The sequence below is a fragment of the Sciurus vulgaris genome (assembly GCF_902686455.1).
Source record: "Sciurus vulgaris genome assembly, chromosome: 8".
NCBI lineage: Eukaryota > Metazoa > Chordata > Mammalia > Rodentia > Sciuridae > Sciurus > Sciurus vulgaris.
This window is the reverse complement of record NC_136468.1, coordinates 115,285,945-115,306,302: the sequence shown is the minus strand read 5'-3', so window position 1 is coordinate 115,306,302 and position 20,358 is coordinate 115,285,945. Positions and strand designations below refer to the sequence as shown.

Sequence of the window (20,358 nt, the reverse complement as noted above, 5' to 3'; positions counted from 1 at the left end):
GGAAACTGTAAGTAAAAGACTTTTTAAGGGAAACCTGTACTACTAATAGCTATGTTATTGTTTTTTCCCAAATACAATCTTCTTCCCAAAATATTCTTTGTATTTTCCTTCTGGTTAACCACAAATATCTCATTTTACATTTAGGATAATATTTTTCGGCCCTGTAATTGAACTTGGTCCATGTCTTTCTGGGTTTATAAGTCTGAAATATATACTTCTAATGTCACTATCTAAATGTTGTATCCATAAAAGGCAAATAATAAATGAAACATCACTAAAATAAATATAAATACATAATTATCAGGGCTGCCATATTTGGCTATGAATGGCAAAAACAGGTTTTGGTTGATGGTAGCTCTAACGTATACCTGTGTCTATGTTATTTATTAATTCAACTATAACAATTTAACAAGAAATGCCTCTAAATTTATATAAAAATTTTCATTAGCAATTTAATCAGACTTTAGTCTAATCCCTAAGTACAAGGTCTGTCTTATTTCCTTTATATACTCCAAATAGCTATTACAATGTTTTGGCTACCTGGTAAAACAATAAGAATATAAAGATTCATTAAGAAAAGTTAATTCTGAAATTACATTTTTAAAGTAAAGTATATTACTGCTTGCTTGTTTAACTGATATTATTAAATTTTAAATGAAAATTCTTACATGTACAAATGAGTCAAAATGAGTTCAAGCAGTGGGGTAAACAGTTTATGAAGCAGACCAGAGAAATCATTCAAGCACAACTTGTCACAAAGACTAAAGCAACAATGACAACAAACCAAAGCGAAACAAAATACACCTGACCCTTATGCAAGTTTATTTTTATTATACATTTTCACAGTTATATATTAGGTTAAATAATTGGAAAAATACCACATACTATAATACATTAAAAGTCAAACTTCAGGCAGAAAATATTTCTTTAGAAATAAAATTCCAAAGCATCTATCAATGAAGATATAGTTGAAGAATTCAACAGTATAAAACTTTACCACTTTAAAAGAAATGAAAATTCAAAGCCAAGTCTTACATCTCATAATCCAAGAAAAAAACATATTAATTGCTTATATTCCATATTCTCACCTGTCCAACCAGTATAAGCAGAGCAATCATGAGGATCAGCTGTCTTCAGTCCTTCTTCCATCTGCTGTAGAAGATCTTTGATTTTGGTCTGGATCTGCCTCACAAAATTATGAATGATCTAAGAAGCAAAAGAAAAGATAAATTTAAATTGCACAAGAACAGGAGGACAATGTCACAATGACAGTGTAAGTCACATGGACATAACAGAGAACTTATTTTACTTAGCCCCTCTCAATATCTACCTGGATACTACCCTGACTTTTATAGGGTTAATATCTTACTGAGATAATGTCCTGTGGTGAATACAACTCACAAGTAGGATCACAAAAAATAACTTGCAGAAAACAAAAATAAACAGAAAAAGAGATTTGGCTACAGAAACATTTTAGCTTCCATAAGGTAAAGAACATAAGATGATTTAAAAATTAATGACAAATGAAAAACACTTGCAATATAAGATATTATAAATCAAAAAAGAATATAATACTGAAGTCAACCCAAATTATTAATGCATCTTTCACAAAAGAAAAATCAAGTGGTAAGCATGTACAAAATGTTCAATTCCTTGGTGATTCATGAACTGCAAATAACAATAAGTACCATGGTTTCCCTGTCAGCCTAACAGAGAATACATTTAAAAAAATATTAAATTCTCAGGCTGGTAAGAACAAAGGAAACAGGTATTCTTTTAATTGCTGGCAGTCTTTTCCAACAGAAATATGCAATATTCTTAAATATGCAGTAGAATCTCTTACACTTTTGTTGATTTTTAAAAGTCTATTTGCTATGTCAATTGTGAAGGGTCTTAAAACTAGTTTATGATTGTGGAATTTCATTTCTCCCTTTAATGGTTATTTTTTCTTTTGTGTATTTTAAAGTTGTTATATGGCATACACAAACTTGACTATTAAATCTTCCTAAAAAATTGACTCATTTTCATAATGAAATGTCCTGTTGTGAGACTATGGAAAAATATCTGTGTTGTACAATTAGAGGCTTCAGGGCAAATTTTAGTCAAATTTGGAATTCTGGACTCAAACATTAAGAATTAATTTGCAACTACATATGTAATAAAAATTCCAAGTGGTTAACCCCTGGAAATACATATTTCCATCTCAAAAAGGGATGAGAAAAGGTAAAATTGGACAATGGGCTGGTCTTTTTCATACAGAAATTACTGTATGTTCCAAAGGATTAGAGTAAGACATTTACAATAAGATTCTCCTAGAAGGGGAAGGGCAGACATTGTCTCTTTCCCCTTTATAAAAAGAACAGAAAATTTATTTTTTCTTCACTCTCGCCTATAATACAGACTCTGTGCATGTAGGACAGCAGATCCCACCTTCACTGTATCACCCCCGCAATTAAGAACTGGGTCACAGGGAACCAACTGCTATGTGCTGTCTGGTAAATAACAAAAAATCTCTGATCCAGGAAATTTCTGTGTACATTCAGGACAAAACCAATCAAATGTTAATATTTAAAACCTAATACCCTCTTTATCTTCTTGTCATAAAATCTAATATTAATATAGTTACTTCAGTTTTCTTATTGATGCTTACTTTTGCTGTCCATTTATTTTCAGTCTCTCTGTACTCAGAGTTAAAGTGCATATCTTGGATAGCATATAGTTAGCTCTTCTTTGTTTTGTTTTGTCAGGAGGGAGAAATCCCCTCTATCACTCTTTAGTTCTTATGTGGGCTCTTTGGCTGGATTTAGGAACTGAATTAATAAAAGAGCTGATTAGCAAGAGAAAAGCCTACCTGTTTTATTAATTTTACATACACATGTGAATTTTCGAACAGAATGAAGTCTAAAGAAAATGCCCAAATCAATGTTTTTATTTTTATTTTTAGACAATAATTTGCAAAGGAAGGAATGACTAATCTCTGAACTACAGTAGTAAATTCTAGGATGTCATGAAGTGATATATGAAAGGGATATAAAGTCATATGTAAAATAAGGGTTAATTCAATGAACTTATTTATTTGCTTCATTACGGCCCTAATCACTAGTTGTTATGGTTCAGATCTTAAAATATCCCCCAAAGACCCATATGCTAAGGCTTGGTCACTAGCCTGTGGTGCTATTGGGACGTGATGGAACCTCTAGTAGTTGGGGCTTAGTGGAAGGAAATTAGGCCATTGAGGGCATTCCACTGAAAAGGCTATAGGGATTCCTGGCCCCTTCCTCTCTTTGCAACCTCAGCACCATAAAGTGAGCAGCTTTGCTCCACCATGTGTTTCCTGCCATGATGTGCTGTATTACCAGAAGCCCAAAAGACAGAAGTCAATTGACCATTGACAAAAATCTCTGAAACCAGGAGCCAAAATAAATCTTTCTAATAAGTTGATTATCTCAGGTATTTTGTCCCAGAAACAGAAAGTTGACTAACATACCAATGTCTGGTGATAAAGGCTATTTTCCTACCTCGGTACAAGGATTTCTCTCCCAAAAGAATCTTTAGGCTTGCTTTTTGTAGGAAAAGAATGGCCAAATGGAAGTTAAAGTTTCTCAAATAATTTCAGCTTGAAATAATCAATACACCAACTCTGCAGAGTTTGGGATGGCACATTCTTAACTTCTTCAGTTTGTTTGATTTTAGTTTTAGTTGTTAATTCACTATGATTGTCTCATTTGGAGTATTTAATTAATTGATTTGGATTTGATCAAGTTACTAGTTTTTCTACTTATCCTCTCTATCTGTTCCTCTGGTAACTTCTTTCTTGCCTTCCCACAGATTTTGGATTGTTTGAATATATTTAGAAAGGTATTTTAATTTTCCTGCTGAACTTTTAGCAGGAAAATTAGTTTTAGTTGTTGATCTAGAGGACAAAAGAAATGTCCATACCTTTTCACAATCCACTTGCAATTAGTAATGTGCCACTTCATAACGTAAAATGCACAAACTCTGAACCTGCTAGGTTCAGACCTTACCCCGAGTCCTTTCTGTTACACCTGATATCTATATTACCAATACATGGGCAATGGATCCTACAAAATAATAATGCTATTAGGATAGCTGGCATAAATATCCACAAGAGACACAGCTCTGAGTTCAAGTAAAGGTTTACTGACAGACAGTCTGTCAGGCTGCCTCTCTGCAAGATGCAGCAGTCTGCAGGAAAAACTTTTTAACTATATAGTCACATACAATGGAGTCGTTAAAAAATAAGTTGTCTGGCCCTGTGATTGTTATTTGGCCTCTTCACTGTGGTTTCAGTGGTCAGGGACTCTTTGGGGTGGGCCTACCAGGAAGGTCATGCCTGGATAGGCAGGTGCTGATTTTCAAAATGGAGTTACTTTGGCCTAAGGATGTAACGAATGCAATTTTCAACTACAACCTGTTTTATAAACAAATTAAGAGGTAAAAGAATAGGAAAAAATTTGCCTCTACCCTCTTAAATGTCACCATTTCAGTGCACAGTTCTGCAATTACAAGTTCTCTCAGGAGTCTTGGATTTTTTTTTTTTTTTAATATGAAATGTATTTTACCTTCATTCTTGAAGGATGTTTTCACTGAGTAAAGAATTCTAGATGATAGTTTCTTTTAGTACTTTCATGTTTTTTTCACTCTTCTCTACTCTTCATGATTTTCTAACTAGAAATCAGACATTAATCATGGTACCTATAAATGTGTTGTTTTTCCCCTACTCTATTCAAGATTTGCTCTTTAAATTTCTTTCACTGAATTTGTAAATTCTCACCCACTATTTCTTCAAATTATTTTTCTGTCTCATTCTTTCTCTGCTTTCTTTCTATGATCCCAATTATGTAGGGCTGTTTGATATAATGTAATAAGTCCTTGAAGCCCTGTTCCTTTTTATTTTTTTCAATATTTTCTGTATTTTTCACAATGAATAATGTCTATTAATCTATTTTCAAATCCAGTCACCTTTTTTCCTCTAAATCCATCCAGTAGCTTTTAAATATCAGATGTTGTCTTTATTAATTCTAGACTACCCATAACATTGTTTATTGCCTTTCCATTTCCCTGCTGAGATTTTCTATCTTTTTATTCACTGAAAGCATATTTTGTTTTGCTTTGTGAAAGCCAGTTACAGTACTCACTTTAAAATCCTGCCTGTTAAGTTTCATTTCAGGGTTGGGTGGAGCCAATTTTCTTTTCTCTTGAAAATGTGTTTCTATTGTAGTAGAGAAAACTATGCCACCCTAAAACATGCCTTTTTGACATAAGGATTATTTATTCTGAGTTGAAGGCAACAGAGAAGAAGCAATATAAGAACAGCTTTCTGTCTTCCCCCACTGCTTTAAAAGCAGGACATAAATTTACAAAAATGTCTGTCTTCTCTCAACAAGACAACTTTAGGCATCAATCAGGCTGGAGAAGTTACCAGAGGAATCTATATAAAAAATTCTCATTTATTTGCCTTTCCACAATTAGCGTGCATAAAAATTCAAAGTTCTTTTCCTTTGTCAATTCTTTAAAAATTTACTGTTTTTTATTAAAGATATAATATAAGCAGACTTTGAAGCCATCTCTGAGATTTACTCACTCCCTGGGTACCTCCAATTCATATGGAAAATACACTATACAAATTAAAAATCCTCTGTTTTTCTCTTGTTAATCTGTCTTTTTTGTTATAGATGTCTGCCCCAACTAAGCACACCAAAGGATAGAGAGAAAATTATTTTTCTCCCCTATTTTCTTGGTTCTTCATATATCAGGTAATTTTGTATGGTAACTAGAATGCAAATGTATAATGTTATCCTACTTGTATTGAATTGCAAATTCTGTTTCTTGGGCAGCAGCTGTCCCAGTTCAGATCTTTTGTTTCAGCTAAGTATCTTTAAGTCTATAACCAAATTTGATTAGAGATATATTTTGACAAAATTTGGGGATTCCTTCTCTGACTCATCCACTTCCCCATTGTCTTCAGTAGTTATTAATGCTTTCGTGAAAGATTTTCATATAACAAGTGATGCTGTTTGACTGCATTTTGCCTACAGTAGAAGTTTTTCTAAACTAGTCAATCCTCTCAAGTTCTGCCACTGCTTTAACACTAAGCTTATGTATCCTAAATCCTTTGTTGTTCCTTCAGCAATGCTCAGAGCATCTTCATCAGGTGTAGATTCCAACTAAAAAATAAGTTTTTGCTCATCTATAACAAAGCAACTCCGAGTTCTATAATGAGGTTGCAACAAGTTAGGCACATCTTTGGGCTCTGTTTCTAGTTCTCTATTTTCTATTTCTCTATTTTCACCACATTTGCAAGACTCCCCTGAAGTCTTGAATCCCTCACAGTCATACATAAGGGTGAAAATCAGCTTCTTCCAAACTCCTGTTAATGTTCATAGTTTGATCTCACCACACAAATGCTGCCCTCAATGGTATCTAAAATGAAGAATCCTTTCCAGAAAGTTTTTCATTTACTTTGCCCAGATCCATCAGAGGAATCACTATCCATGTCAGTTACAGCCTTACAAAATATATTTCTTAAATAATAGGACTCAAAAGTTGAAATTACTTTGATCTATGGGCTGAAGAATGAATCTTGTGTTAGCAGGCATGAAAACATTAGTCTCATGTACATCTCCATAATAGCTCTGGGGTGACCAAGTGTGTTGTCCATGAGTATTAGTATTTTTAAATGATTTTTTTTTTCTAAGCAGCAGTTCTCAAAAGTGGGCTTTATAAAATAGTCAGGACACCATATCAGAAACAGATGTGTTATTGTCCAGGCTCTCTTGTTCCATTTACGGAACACAGACAGAGTAGATTTGGCATAACTAACTCTCAGGGGCTCTAGGATTTTCAGAATGGTAAATGAGCATCAGCTTCAACATAAAGCCACCAGCTGCAGGAGCCCCTAAAGAGTCTCAGCCTGTCCTTTGAATCTTTAAGTGAGGCACATTGACTTCTGCTCTCCAGCTCTGAAAATCCTAGATGGCATCATCTTCCAAGAGAAGGCTATTTTGTTTGCCTTGAAAGTCTGTTGTTGAATGTAACCTTACCTTCATCAACTATCTGAGCTAGATATTCTGCATGACTTTCCACAGCTTCTATATTAGCAGTTGCTACTTCATCTTGCACTTTTATTTTATGGAGATGGCCTCTTAAACTTATGAATCTCGCTTCAAAGAATTCTTCTGTAGTTTCCTTCCCTCTTCTCAGTCTTCACAGCACTGAAAAGACTTAGGGCCTTTCTCTGAATTACGTTTTAGCTTTAGGGACTGCTCTGGCAGTCCTGTTCACAAAAAATTTCTCCAAAGTCACTTTCTTATCTTTCCTGTGTTCACTGAAGTAGTACTTCTAATTTCCCTCAAGAACTTTTCTTTTGCATTCATAATTTGGCTACTGTTTAGCAGAAGAGACCTAGCTTTGGGTCTATCTTGGCTTTTGAGACACCTTCATCACTAAATCTAATAATTTCTAGCTTCTGATTTAAACTGAAAGATGTGTGACTCTTTCGTTCACTGTCCTTAGAAGCCACTATAGGATTACTAACTGGCCTAATTTCAATATTGTTGTGTCTTAGGCAATACAGAGGTCTAAGAAAAACTAAAGAAATAGGGGAATGGCCAGTAGAGCAGTCAGAATGTACACTTAAGTTTTCCATCTTATACTGACACATCTCATGGTGCTCCAAAACAATTATAACAGAAATATCAAAGATCACTAGTGGATCAGAGAGCATCATAAAATATATAATAATGATGAAAAAGTTTGAAATACTGTGAGAATTACTAAAATGAGACAAAGAAATATGAAGCAAACACGTGCTGTTGACTTTGGGTAGACTTGCTCAGTCCAGAATTCCCACAAACCTTCAATGTGCTAAAAACACCATTATCTATGAAGTGCAACCAATAAAGTAAACTACGATAAAATGAGGTATGCCTGCAATACCTTTAAAATCCCCATGCCTGCCCACATTTTTAAGCCATAATAAGCATTAGCTGAGATATCCAACTAATTTTGTCAGAGGATTTAAATTTATAGGTATATATTTCAACAATCATATAGGTATTAAGTATGCTTTTTCCCTCCTTATCATAATATTTATTATTTGCACAAGATTATAATGCACAGGTAGACTATGGATTCTACTCAGTATCTAAAACATAATATTGGCTTTCAAAATTACATCTCTTCATTAAAAGAGTAGTAAATTACAATAATTCCTACTCAAACACGGTGGTAAAATACCTTCTTTTATTCAAAAATGTAAGCTAGAAATTTAAGACAAACAGCAACTTTATGAACTTCTTTACAAATATGCTTATATAAAATGATAAAGCAAACCAATGATTTCAATATCAATGATATTTCAGAGGTAATGTAAATAGACTCCATTTTACCAATCCTTGCTTACTAAAAATTTTTCAAGATTTGACATTTCCTATTGTTTTGATAATATACTTGTGTGTCTTATTTTGTTGCTATGTTAGTTTTGCATCACTAGAATGAAAAACATAAGATAACCAACTTATAAGGATAAAAAAATTTATTTTGGTTTATGGTTCAGAGATTTTAGTACATGGTCACTTAGCCCTGTCATTCTGAGCATCTGACAATACAGTAGAGCATAGTAGGAGTCCATTACAGAGCAAAACTGCCCACCTTATGGTCCTGAAGAAGCAGAGAGAGAAAAATGGCAGGTTCCCAATATCCCTCTCAAAGACATGCCCCCCAAAGACCTATCTTCCTTCAACAAGACCCCACCTCTTAAAAGTACCACCATCTCCCAATGGTATTATAGCAGATACTCCAGAGCCAACCTAGCAAGCTGTAATTGTCTGATTCACCATACAACTGACAAATAACTTTGATGTCAAATTAGTAACTTAATCTTTCTGAGTCTTAACCTTTGTCTTCTGCTACAATCAAAGAGATGTAGAATAATTGGCACAAGAAAAAAATGTGAGTAATACCTCTTTGTAATACCTGGTATGGCAGAACCTATAAGGGAGGTTTATCTATTCTGCATACCTCCTTGTTAGAAGAATTATGGTTATAGTCATAACTGCAACACATCCATCCCTAGAAGAGCTACTGTTCTACCAGTCTTTCTATAAGAAAAAAGGGAAGCCATGTGACATAGTTCTGACCAATGAGACCTAAGTGCAAATCTTCATCTTGAAAGTTGTTATTTTTATTGATAAATGAGAGGGGGGGGGAGAGGGAGAGGGAATAGGCACGTCTTTTCTCTTTCTAGTGAAAACCTGAATATGATATCTACAGCTACAGCAGAAATCCTGGCCCTAATATTTTTGAAGCTTATCAAGACCAATAATTGTCTACCTCTAGATTTCTTGTTATTACGGTAAATAAAACCTAATCAAGATATTTGTACATCAGAGTTTTCTGTTTATTGTTGTGAATGTAAGCCTAACTCACATTCATATGCAGCTCAGTCATGAACTTTATTCCAAAGCATATGCTATTAAATCTTCATTTCTCGGGGCTGGGGTTGTGGCTTAGTGGTAGAGTGCTCAGCACCACATAAAAATGAAATAGGGGTATTGTGTCCACCTACAACTAAAAAAATATATTTTAAAAAATCTTCATTTCTCCTATTTATGATATTTTTAATGTGAATTGTTTAATATCTGCCATAATTTCACTGCAAAAATCATTCTTCTGCCCTTTTCCCCCCAGTACTAGGGATTGAAACCAGTGCCTCTTGCACATAAGCAAACTCTTTATCACTGAGTTATCTACCCCCAGTCCTTTTTATTTTGAGATAGACTTGCTAAGTTGCATAGGCTGGCCTCAAACCTAATGATCTTCTGTCTTCAGTCTCTTGAATAGCTGGGTTTACAGGTGTGTGCCAACATACCCAGAGCTGCACTTTAAGTTACATTTTTTAGTTCTTCTTTTCTAACTTTCTCATATAAAAGAGACTTCTAATCTGTTTTATACTGGATCTAACAGGCTTAGCAAATATAATAGTATATTAACTTAATATATGATAAAATATTCAGTATTTTATTTTACAGCGAGTATACTGAGTTATCCAGGTGGGGACAATTCAATCCCATGAGCCATTAAAAGCAGAGAACTCTGAGAGCTATGACAGAAGGTGATGAGAAAGCAATGTGAATATGAAAGAGACTCAATGTACTGTTGCTGAAGAGGTCACATGAAAATCACAAGGACTTGGGTAGTACGGAGTTGGGAAATTGTGGGGAGAATAGCATGGCCAACAGTCAGCAAGGAAATGTACATCACAGTCCTAAAACCACAAGGATCTGAAATTGGTTAACCACCTGAATGAAACTGAAAGCAGTTCATCCCCCAGAGCCTCCATAAAAGGTCTACTAAAAACTGGAGCAATACTGAGCAGAGAAAACAGGTGAGCTGCACCCTGACTTCTGACTTAACAGAACCCAGAGAAAATAAATAGATGCTATTGTAAGCTGCTAAATTTGTGGTATTTTATTATAATGTTATTAATAGAAAAGTAGCACAACTTCTTATTTAACCCTTCAAATGGCTTTCACATGGTTAACAATTCTGAGAAAGCTTCATGGAGAAAGATGCATCTAGCATGAGTCTTATGAAGTTTGCCATGTGGAAAGTAGCAGGGGTGGTGTTCTATGATGAAGTACAAAGATAACATAAAAAAAGTAGTTAGCCTGGCACAGTGGTGCCTGCCTGTGATCCCAGCAGACAGGAGGATTTTGAGTTCAAAGTCAGCCTCAAAAACTTGGCAAGGTTCTCAGCAACTCAATAAGACACTGTCTCTAAATAAAATACAAAAGAAAGAGCTGAGGATATAGTTCAGTGATTAAGCACCCCTGAGTTTTATTCCTGGTACCACAAAAAAAAAAAAAAAAAAAAAAAAAGAAAGGTATTTAGTGAAAGACAATGGTATTTCCTGAAGAAATAAGAAATAAGTAGTTCTATCTGAAAAGTAAGGAATAGACAATCATCCTTTTTCTAAAATAATAATGTTCTCCTGTATTTTCTTAATAAAAATACAGTGCTGGATTGAGGAAATACAACTGCCATATATAAAAATACAGAAAGTATTATAACTCTGAAAAACACAACAGTAATTTCTGAACATTTTATGCATAAATCAAACTAGTTGTACAAAGTGTACTAGGAGTGCTTACTAATAATATAATTCACACACTCCTGACACATGGTAGGCACTTAAGACCCTTCATCTAATTTAACCCTCTGGATAATACTAAAAACAGTATTATCATCCCCAGGGAATAGACGAAAAAACTGAAGTTAAGAAAAACTTGCCTACAAGTTTTGAATATAGTAAAAATAGCTTTTAGATCCACATCTTGTATGAGATGATATATACATTGGAAGATCTTTCTTAGGAAAGGTTTTACTAAACTGTTTTGTTAGAATAAAGTACATTTCATAATCTCAGATCTCCAAGTATCTTATTTGTAAGATGCTCTGTGATGTCTTACACATATGAAAGGCCTTGGGTTTGGTTTGCTAACACTCCATTCTGTGAAACAAAAATGAATAAAACAATCCATAATCCTCACCACAAAGTTAATTATGAAAAGGGAAAGTGAACATGGGAACTGCACCTTTCCACAGTAAAGAATTAGAAGGTCTGTAGAAACATCTACCTTCACTAGCAATATTTATGACAAACAGGTCCTTACCTAAACTGAATCTATATCAAGAAAATGCTATTTGCTTAGAGGTTTAAAATAGTTTATTCTCCAAAAACATAGGGACTGGTTTATCTAATCATGTCTGGCTCTGTTTTTCTTATGCCAAACTCATAATAGAAACTATTCTAGATTACCTATCCTAAACACATCTCAATTCAGTTTGATGTGTGACATAGTTATTGATAATCTCCTGTGTATAATCTCTGATGCAAATATATCATAATCACAAGAAAATTAATCATTATAAGAATTCTATAAAAGCAAAGAACATGTAATATTTTGTGTATTCATCTGAAAACATACATTTTAAAGTAAATTATCATTATCACATTTTATAAAACAGAATGTACAATGTTAATAGCTACTACCAACTAAACTATCAACTCAACTCTTACTACTTACCTATACATCAGTAACTATGTATAGCTAATTACTTATATCAGGCACTGTTCTCAATGTTTTAAATGTATTAACTTAATTAACCATTATAAAAATTATGTAAGGATGGGACAGTTATAACTATTATTACTACAAACTTTTGAAACATATTTTTTGTAGATGGACACAATAACTCTATTTTATTTATTTTTATGTGATGCTGAAGATCAAATCCAGTGCCTCATACATACTAGGCAAGCACTCTACCACTGAGCCACATCCCAAGCCCTTTACTACAAACTTTTAACAAACATATTACAACTATATTAAGAACTTCAATTAAACTTTCAATTTAATTTTTAACAAGTTGATGAGGTAAGAAAGTCAAGTCAATGTAGTTAGGTAACTTGCCCCAATTTGAAAGCAAATAAGTGACAGAAAAGTAGCAATAGGCCTATCCAAGTAATAACTGCTCTATACTTCAGTTTCTTTGTAAAAGATGGGAAATGTTAATTTACTATTTAATTAGCCTCCTCTCCATAATCTTCCCATCACCCTTTTGTCACTACCTTTCCATATTAGGAATTAAACTGGTTGGAGGTTAGGTTCATATTAAATGAAAATTACACAATATCATAGAAAGAGCGAGAGCACTACTTCTCACATTTAGGAATCTCCTGGGCCTGGTCCTCTTTTTAAAATGTATGTGGCTCTCTAGGTCTGAGGTAGGATTTGCATTCCTAACAGGTTTTCTGGAAATGTGTGCTCTTGACCCTCAAACCTCATTTTGAGGAGAAAGGCTGTAAAGTGTATCCCTCTATTCCACGCTCACATACAACTTAGTTCATTTTGTTAATATGTAATATGTAGGAAAGCATATATACACATATATTTAAGAGATGGAGTCTATGTTGTTCAGGCAGGCCCCCAACTCCTGGGCTCAAGATGATCCTCCTGCCTCAGCCTCCCAAGTAGCCTAGATGACAGGAGGACACCATCATGCCCTCCATCTAATTCGTTTTGAATGAAGAAAAAGGAATTACATTTCTCCAGGCCATTGAGAAGTGTTTTCCTTATGTTTATATAATATGAAGTTAAACAAATTTTGATGAGAAAGAACATCTACCTTTAAACAAAAATATGGAAAATTAAATTAAAAAATCTAAATAAAACATTTCAATAGTTCGAGATTATACAAATTATATATGTGAAAAGTTTTCCTGATTTCATTTTCCTGCAGAAAGTTTTAAAATCCTTCAGATCTATCAAGTCATTCAAAATCAGTCCCTCTCTACCTTTTGTCTCAAACTCCCACGTCATCCATGCTCCCTCTTCTCCAGCCATGTTTTACTTCTTGACAAACTCCTATTTTAGTACTGCATCTCTGAAGCCCTTGCTCATGCATTTCTCTACCTTACCCTGGCAAGTCCTACTTAATCTTCAAAAACATCACCTTAATGTGAAAAGCCCTTCCTGGTGCCAGTGAGCAGAATTAATCTCTTTCTTGTGGCTTCATTATATTCTTTGTATATTCTCACTTACTATACCACTCACTGCATGGTTCCAAAGGGTACACTTCCAGCAAGTTCCAGTGGTACAGTCAAAGGCCCATGACCATGCCCTCCCCAACAAGTTCCCAACTGCCAGTCAAAGGCCCATGACCATGCCCTCCCCAACAAGTTCCCAACTTTAAGTCTCAGCTGCAAGGCTGTGAAACACCTAGTCCTTATGTACATGTGTAATCCCTTCATTTGTGTGATATGTCACTTCTGAGATTATAAAATAGACTGCAGCTTCCATCTTGTTCTTGTACACTTTGGGGGAAGACAGTCACTATGTCATGAAACAGTCCTATGGCAAGGCCTGAGTGTGGAAATTGAAGCCTCCAAACAATAACTAGAGAGGTTTGTCAATAACTATTATGTAAATGAGCCTGGAAGCAGATTTTCCTAGCCCCACTGGAACTTTAAAATGACTGTAGCTTCCTGACATACCTGGAGTTAGAAACGGTTAAGCTGCAACTGAATTCCTGACTCTAGACATTGTTTACAAAGTGGTTAAATTTGGGGATAATTTAATACATAGAAAGCACCCTGTGTGTTGTTAGCACAGGCACATTTTCCTTTGCACAACCTCTCAGTCCTATGGATAAGGCTGCTCCTTATTTCCGCTATTCCTATATCCTCTAGAACTTTATTTATAATGAGACAATCTCTCATTACTCCAATCTCATTATGGTTAATTCTTTTAAAATTTTCCTATCAAACTCTGTGTGGTTTCTATCCTGATTGAACACTGACAATATGCCAGATAAAGCTGATGCTGCTGGTCAAGGAACTACTAGCTAAGATCAGGATTCAGCTCCTGGAACTGGAATCAATTCCCCTGAAGTCCATGGTAATAGCAAATTCCAGTAAAAGAAAGGGAGGATATGACTCCTAAGTATTGAGAGGATTTGTTACAGAAATCTCCTATTATTTAAAACCTGCTATTATATTGGTTCACTGTTTTTCATATTTGGACCAATATTGTAAAAAATGCTGCAAAAGTCTACTTAATGGAAATGACTCAGAGAAGCAGGTTTGAGTGAATTAAGAACTAGAGGTGAATTTTATTCATTGATTACACCACATACATATGCAGTTAAAATGAGACTATGTAAATTATTTAAGGAATATTAGTAATAAATTGTGTTGATAGATTTTATGTAATATTTACTCATGGCACACATTGTCAAGAAAAAATTATTCAATGCTTAACTTACAAATTAACAAATTACCCTCTGAGTTAGTTTCCTAGGTGTGTCACCAAGAACCACAAAACTGGGTGGCTTAAAAGAGAAATTTATTGTCTCTGTTCTCAAAGTTCTAAGTCCAAAAACATCCTTCTCACCTCTTCTAGCTTCTGGTGTGGTTGGTAATCTTTGGTACTCCTTGTGTGGGAGATGCATCATTCTACGGCAATTGTCACATGGTCATTTTCTCTCTCCCTGTGTTTCTCTATCTTCTCTTCTTAAAAGAACTCCAGTCATTTTGGATTAAGAAACTACTCTATTTCAATATGACCTCATCTTAACTAATTGTATGTACCATGACCTTATTCCTAAATAAGGTCACATTCTGAGGTTCCAGGGGTTAAAACTTCAGTTATAATCTTTGGTAGTGAGAAACAATTCAACCCATAACACCTTTATTTTCAGGAAATTTCATGTCTATCAAAACAAATGCATAGTTTAATATTAATTGCTTAATTGCTTCTTAACATATCTTAAGAATAAAAATGAAATAAATTTATCCATGATAAAAGTATACAGAAGACAGTGAAACTTAATTCATATTCATTTTATCTTATGACTTCCTGATATCAAACATCAATCTACCTTTTAAAACCACTCTTTCTGTCTCACTTCAATGTTCTCTCATTTTCACATTCAAGAAACATTTTCCATTTCCCCTTTTCTTAGGCACATAATCACAATCACTGGCACAGGTCCCTAAGATAATTGATACGAGCAACTGATAATAATTATAAATCATAGATTTTTAAAAATGTTTGCTAGAGATTTTTGTTGTAAAACATTTGAACACTAAATCACAAATATAATAGATATATAAAAAAAGAGAAAAAACAAAAATCAATATTGACATATGAATTCTAAAGCATAGTCTTAAATTGCTAAGAAAAAGTTAACATTACTCAGGGCCTACTTAGGTAGCAGATCAGGCAGTCTGCTGGGCAACTAATATACTTTAATTCAGTCACTAACATTCCTGGGTTAGGAATTATTATCCAATTTTTAATCACATGTAAGACAAAAGAGGCTTAGAGAAGTCAAGGAGGTAAGATTTCATGTTTAGACCAATGGCTCTTTCAAAAATTACCTTTCTCGTTTTGGTCAACTTCTCCCTTTTCAAATATAAAATGCACAGGGAGCCAGGGAAATAAAGGTGCCTTGGAATACATAGAGGACAAGACAACCTGGTAAATATGTGGTTTTACCAAACACAAACACAATTGTGTTGCTATTCACACCTTCCTTTCTTTTCCTTCCCAAGTAGGCCTATGCTCAGATTCCGGAGAAAAGTGGCAGAATATGCCATAGCAAAATATGTCATTTTGGCAAAAGGATTATTTTGAGCTAAAAGCACTTAAGAAAGTGAAGGGTGTTCAAAACCTCCCCCTTTTCTCCTGAAAGTAGGAGATAAAACTTCCATGGAAAAGATGGCACCCCTATACCAGGAGAAACATTCTTATCACCAGGGACAGGGAGGGGAAGCCAAAAGAATTTTATACAAACAGACCTTGTTAAAATAATCACCTTCCTTTATTCTCCCTATAAACTATATTTTAGTTCCTTTTCCATAATTGTCTCTTTTTGTTCAGCCTAGTATAAATACATTTTGGTTTTGCCACTTTTGTCTTCATTTCCTTAGGAGGGCTCCTATGTCAATAAAACATAAATTTCATGCTTTCCTTTTGTTAATTTATGTTAATTTCATTCTCTGGTCCAGCTGAGGACCCTAAAAGAGTAAAGTTTCTTTTCTTACTCTCGTTTTTCAATTCCTGGGAACACAGAAAAGATCTATCAAAAATGACAAGACTTTATGAACAAAGCTTTTTTGCTACTGCTCGAAGGAGACAAAGTCTAAGGGCAGGGAACCGAGGGACAGGTATAACATTCGCACGCACAATCAGACTCAAGAAAATGCAAATAAGTTGCTGACGTTAAATTTAGTAGTTTTAGAGAAGGAAGCCAGCAGGCAGGCCTTTGGTATACAAATCTGCATGTCCAACCGCCACTAGTGCCCAAATATCACTTTTAGGCGCCGGGAAACAAAGCGCTCTATCAGAGATTTAAAGACCGTAGGCCCAGGAGGCGTATACCCGCGCTAAAGCGGCCACCCCAACAATAGCTCGCAGCTCCCAAGGCCCGTTTTACTCCGCAGGCGGCGCGCGCAGACAACCCCACATCCCACTCTCCCTAGCCCGGGACAGCCCGCAGAGACGCGCGCGGGTGACGTCAACGCGCCGCCTGCCCGGGACGGGTGGACGCTACCACCGCTGGCGCCCCCCCCGCCCGGCCTTTCCCGAGGCTGGGCCGCCGACTCACCTTTCCGTCGTGGTGGAAAGGAAGGCCGAACTCGTCTGTGGTGGGTGGGGTGCGAACACAACCCGTCTCCTCTACCGGTCCGGCATTGAGCCCCGCAGCGGCGGCGGCGGCCTCGTAGTCTGGGAAGGGATTGGTGAACGCGCGCTCCTCCATCTCCGCCTCCCCTCCCAGATGCAACTTCAGCCTCTTTGACATGGTCTCGCCCATCTCCGCCGCGCGCCCTTTCCCCACCCCAGGTGCCGCGCGGCACGGCGCGCGGGCGGGGACAAACCTCCTGCCGAGGCGTTCCGGCTGGAGCAGCGCTCTCTAGCGCGCCAGCCACCTACCGAAGATCCCGCAGCCAGGGCCAAGGGCTTCCTTTAGAAAGAGCGAAGCTGCCAGCTGGCGGGACGAGCTGGGTCTTGGAACCCGCTATAGCCTCGCCTGGTGGCCTGCCTAGCCGCGGGGTGCCTGCACATCTGGATGCAGCGGGTGAGCTGCACGTGGTGCCTCCGCCCCGCGCGGCCGCCGTTTGCTGCGGCGGGAAAAGTGGGCTCCGTGGGACCTCCGCTGTCCTCGGCGGCTCGGAGTCCGCTCACGCCATCCGCACTCGCCCCTTGCTCCGCCGGCCCGGCCTGCGAGAAATCGGGATCGTAGCCCGCAGAGCCCGTCCGCGGGTACGCGCAGGCTGGGCTGGAGCCCCCGGGTCTGGAGACGCTCCCAGTAATGCCGCGCCCCGCTCCTCCCCTGTGACCGATTTTCTAAAGAAAACCGAATGGCCCCGAGGGGCACGTTCCCGTAGGGAAAACCTGTAGAGAATTTGCTGTCATTCAAGGAATGTGTGGTTCGCAGTAAAGAAAAAGCGCATCCCCAGACGCTCCATCATCAATCTGCATTTTCCCCAGCCCGGCGATGCTGCCCATGTCCTCAGCCCCAGGTGGTGCGCCAGCCACAGGAATAGCAAGCAGCAGCTTTGTTTGATATTTTTAGAGAGAGACAGAGAGAAAATCTTCTCTAAAGAAAAGAATTTCGAAATAGACTATCTGCAAGGCTAGTCTCCAGGGGGGAGGAATACAGTTCCTCCTATTCATCACTGTTTGGGGGGGGGGGGGGGTATCTTGGAGGAGGAGTCACAGGCTTTATTTATTTATTTTTCAATCTTATGTTTTATTTTCAGTTTCTTTGTGTTGAAAAAATGGACATCTTTGGTAACAAGAGATAACATCAAAGCATGTTTAATCATCCAAGTATATTATTGACCAGAAAGATCCCTTCAATATGGCTATAATTGACCTGGAGCACAATGTGTATCATAAAAAAGGACACAAGCAAATAGAACTTTGCATTTATATAATCATAATATATTAACTTAACAGTCTTTTATTAGCTCTCTTTATTCTTCATGCTATTTATTTAGAACTAAATCGATATAATGATTTGTCCTCTTTGAGGGAAATGTCTTATTTCACTTTTCTTACATTTAGCAAACATTGGTGCCAGGTAATGAGGAAATAAGAGATTTAAAAGTTTCTGTCTGAGGATGCCCAGTTAGTGGTTGAGAAATGCAAAACTCACAGCATAATGGGTATATTTTTTCTGAAACCCAACAAGGTACACATTAATGTACATGGTGACATGATAGAGAAGAACACACCTTACCAAGCACTAGATAGTTGAAATCACTCCTGCCACTGTGGCTTCAGAGCAGATTGATGTGGGGAAAGTCTGGTCTCACTCTTGCCCTGTCCTATTTTACCCTCCACCAACCCCATAAGGCTGTGGATGTGAAACATCCTGCTAAGAACATGGGCATAGAAAGGTACAATGTAGGGGAAAAAATCTTAGGGTACTCAGCATAACTACCTTGGGTTTAAGGAAATAGCTGATATAACAGGATGACTGTCACAGCAGCATCTCTTAGGGACCTGCTCCATTTTTCCAGCCTCTGGAGCCCATCTTTCTCCCCTTGTCAGTGAAGGAAATTTCCTCAGTGCTCCCAGTTTTCATGCCTACACCCCGGGAAATCCAATGCACTAATTACTGATGGTGATCTGCCTTCAGAGCCATCCTGCTTCCACCTCAGGGACTTTGCTAGACAAAATTACCCAGAAACTAGCCTTCATATGAGATACTTGGAGACCAGAGGTTACGATAACATAGCTCTCTCCACACCACTTACCCATCTGGGCAGATCTCTGGGGCAACTCCTCTGCTGTTCTTTCTAATGCTGCCAAGAAAGCAGTGTGCTCTCAGGACAGGGTCATCTTAATGTTTCAAAATATAAGAGATATTAAGAATTACTCAGACAGGAAATCTGAGGCACAGGAGAAATCTCTGTGGCTGGGTTTCAGCCATGTCTGAGAGTTCTGAGGACTTGCAGGCTGCTACAGCCCTAGCCTCTTTGCAGAGTTTGTCTTCCTTCTGTGAGATCCAGGTACAACCATCTGGCCTAGGAGCAAAGTCTCATTGTTTGCACAGGAATTATGATTCTAAAAACAATGTGGGGCTGAGTTAGAACAATGTGGAATCTGTACTACATAGTTTAAAATTTTGTATTTTTATGCTGCCTCAATATCCCCCCAAACAGGCTGTGAACCCCCTGACCAGTGGACCAGGTGCATCCATGACAAGGCTTCTTCTGTCATAGATTCTCCTTCTTGCCCTTCTTTGTGACCTAGTGGCAAAGATTCTTTGCTTGGTCAAACTTTGGCTAGGTTCCTGAATATTTTCCTAGGTACATCTGTGTACTTCCTTATGAAATCCACTTTCTGCAAAGTCAGTTCATTAAGAACCCCCAACCCTCACTATCTGATCACTCTTAACAGCTGATCAAGTATTTCGTCCTTCACTATGCCACAGGTGATATCTGATAACCAGGGCTTGTCTTCAGAATCCCATTAGGTGTGTTAGCTTTGTGTTGCTATGACCAAAATACCCAACAAGAACAACTTATGGGTAAAAAACAGTTTATTTGGGCTCACCATTTCAGAGGTCCATAGATGTCCAACTCCAATGGTCCAAGGTGAGGGAGAACATCAGGGAAGGAAGGCCATGGCAAGACAAGCTGCTCACCTCATGGCAGGAAAGAAAGGAGGGAGATAGGAAAAGAGGCCACAGGAAAGATGAATTTATCCAGGGCATATCCCTAGTGACCCACCTCCTCTAGGCATGCCCCATCTGCCT

General features: G+C 37.2%; 1 protein-coding gene across 1 annotated transcript in view; it reads right to left on the bottom strand.

Annotated features, from left to right (window-relative positions):
• LANCL2 (LanC like glutathione S-transferase 2) overlaps positions 1–18,222 on the bottom strand; it is a 57,298-nt gene extending 39,076 nt beyond the window's left edge. Inside the window, exons 1-2 of the mRNA XM_079151510.1 lie at positions 17,197–18,222; positions 1,089–1,206 (exon numbers count right to left, since the gene is read on the bottom strand). Coding sequence (XP_079007636.1) covers positions 1,089–1,206; positions 17,197–17,403 — 325 coding nt within the window. The 5' untranslated portion in view covers positions 17,404–18,222. The remainder of the gene's footprint in view (positions 1–1,088; positions 1,207–17,196) is intronic.
• Between the last annotated feature and the right edge of the window lie 2,136 nt (positions 18,223–20,358).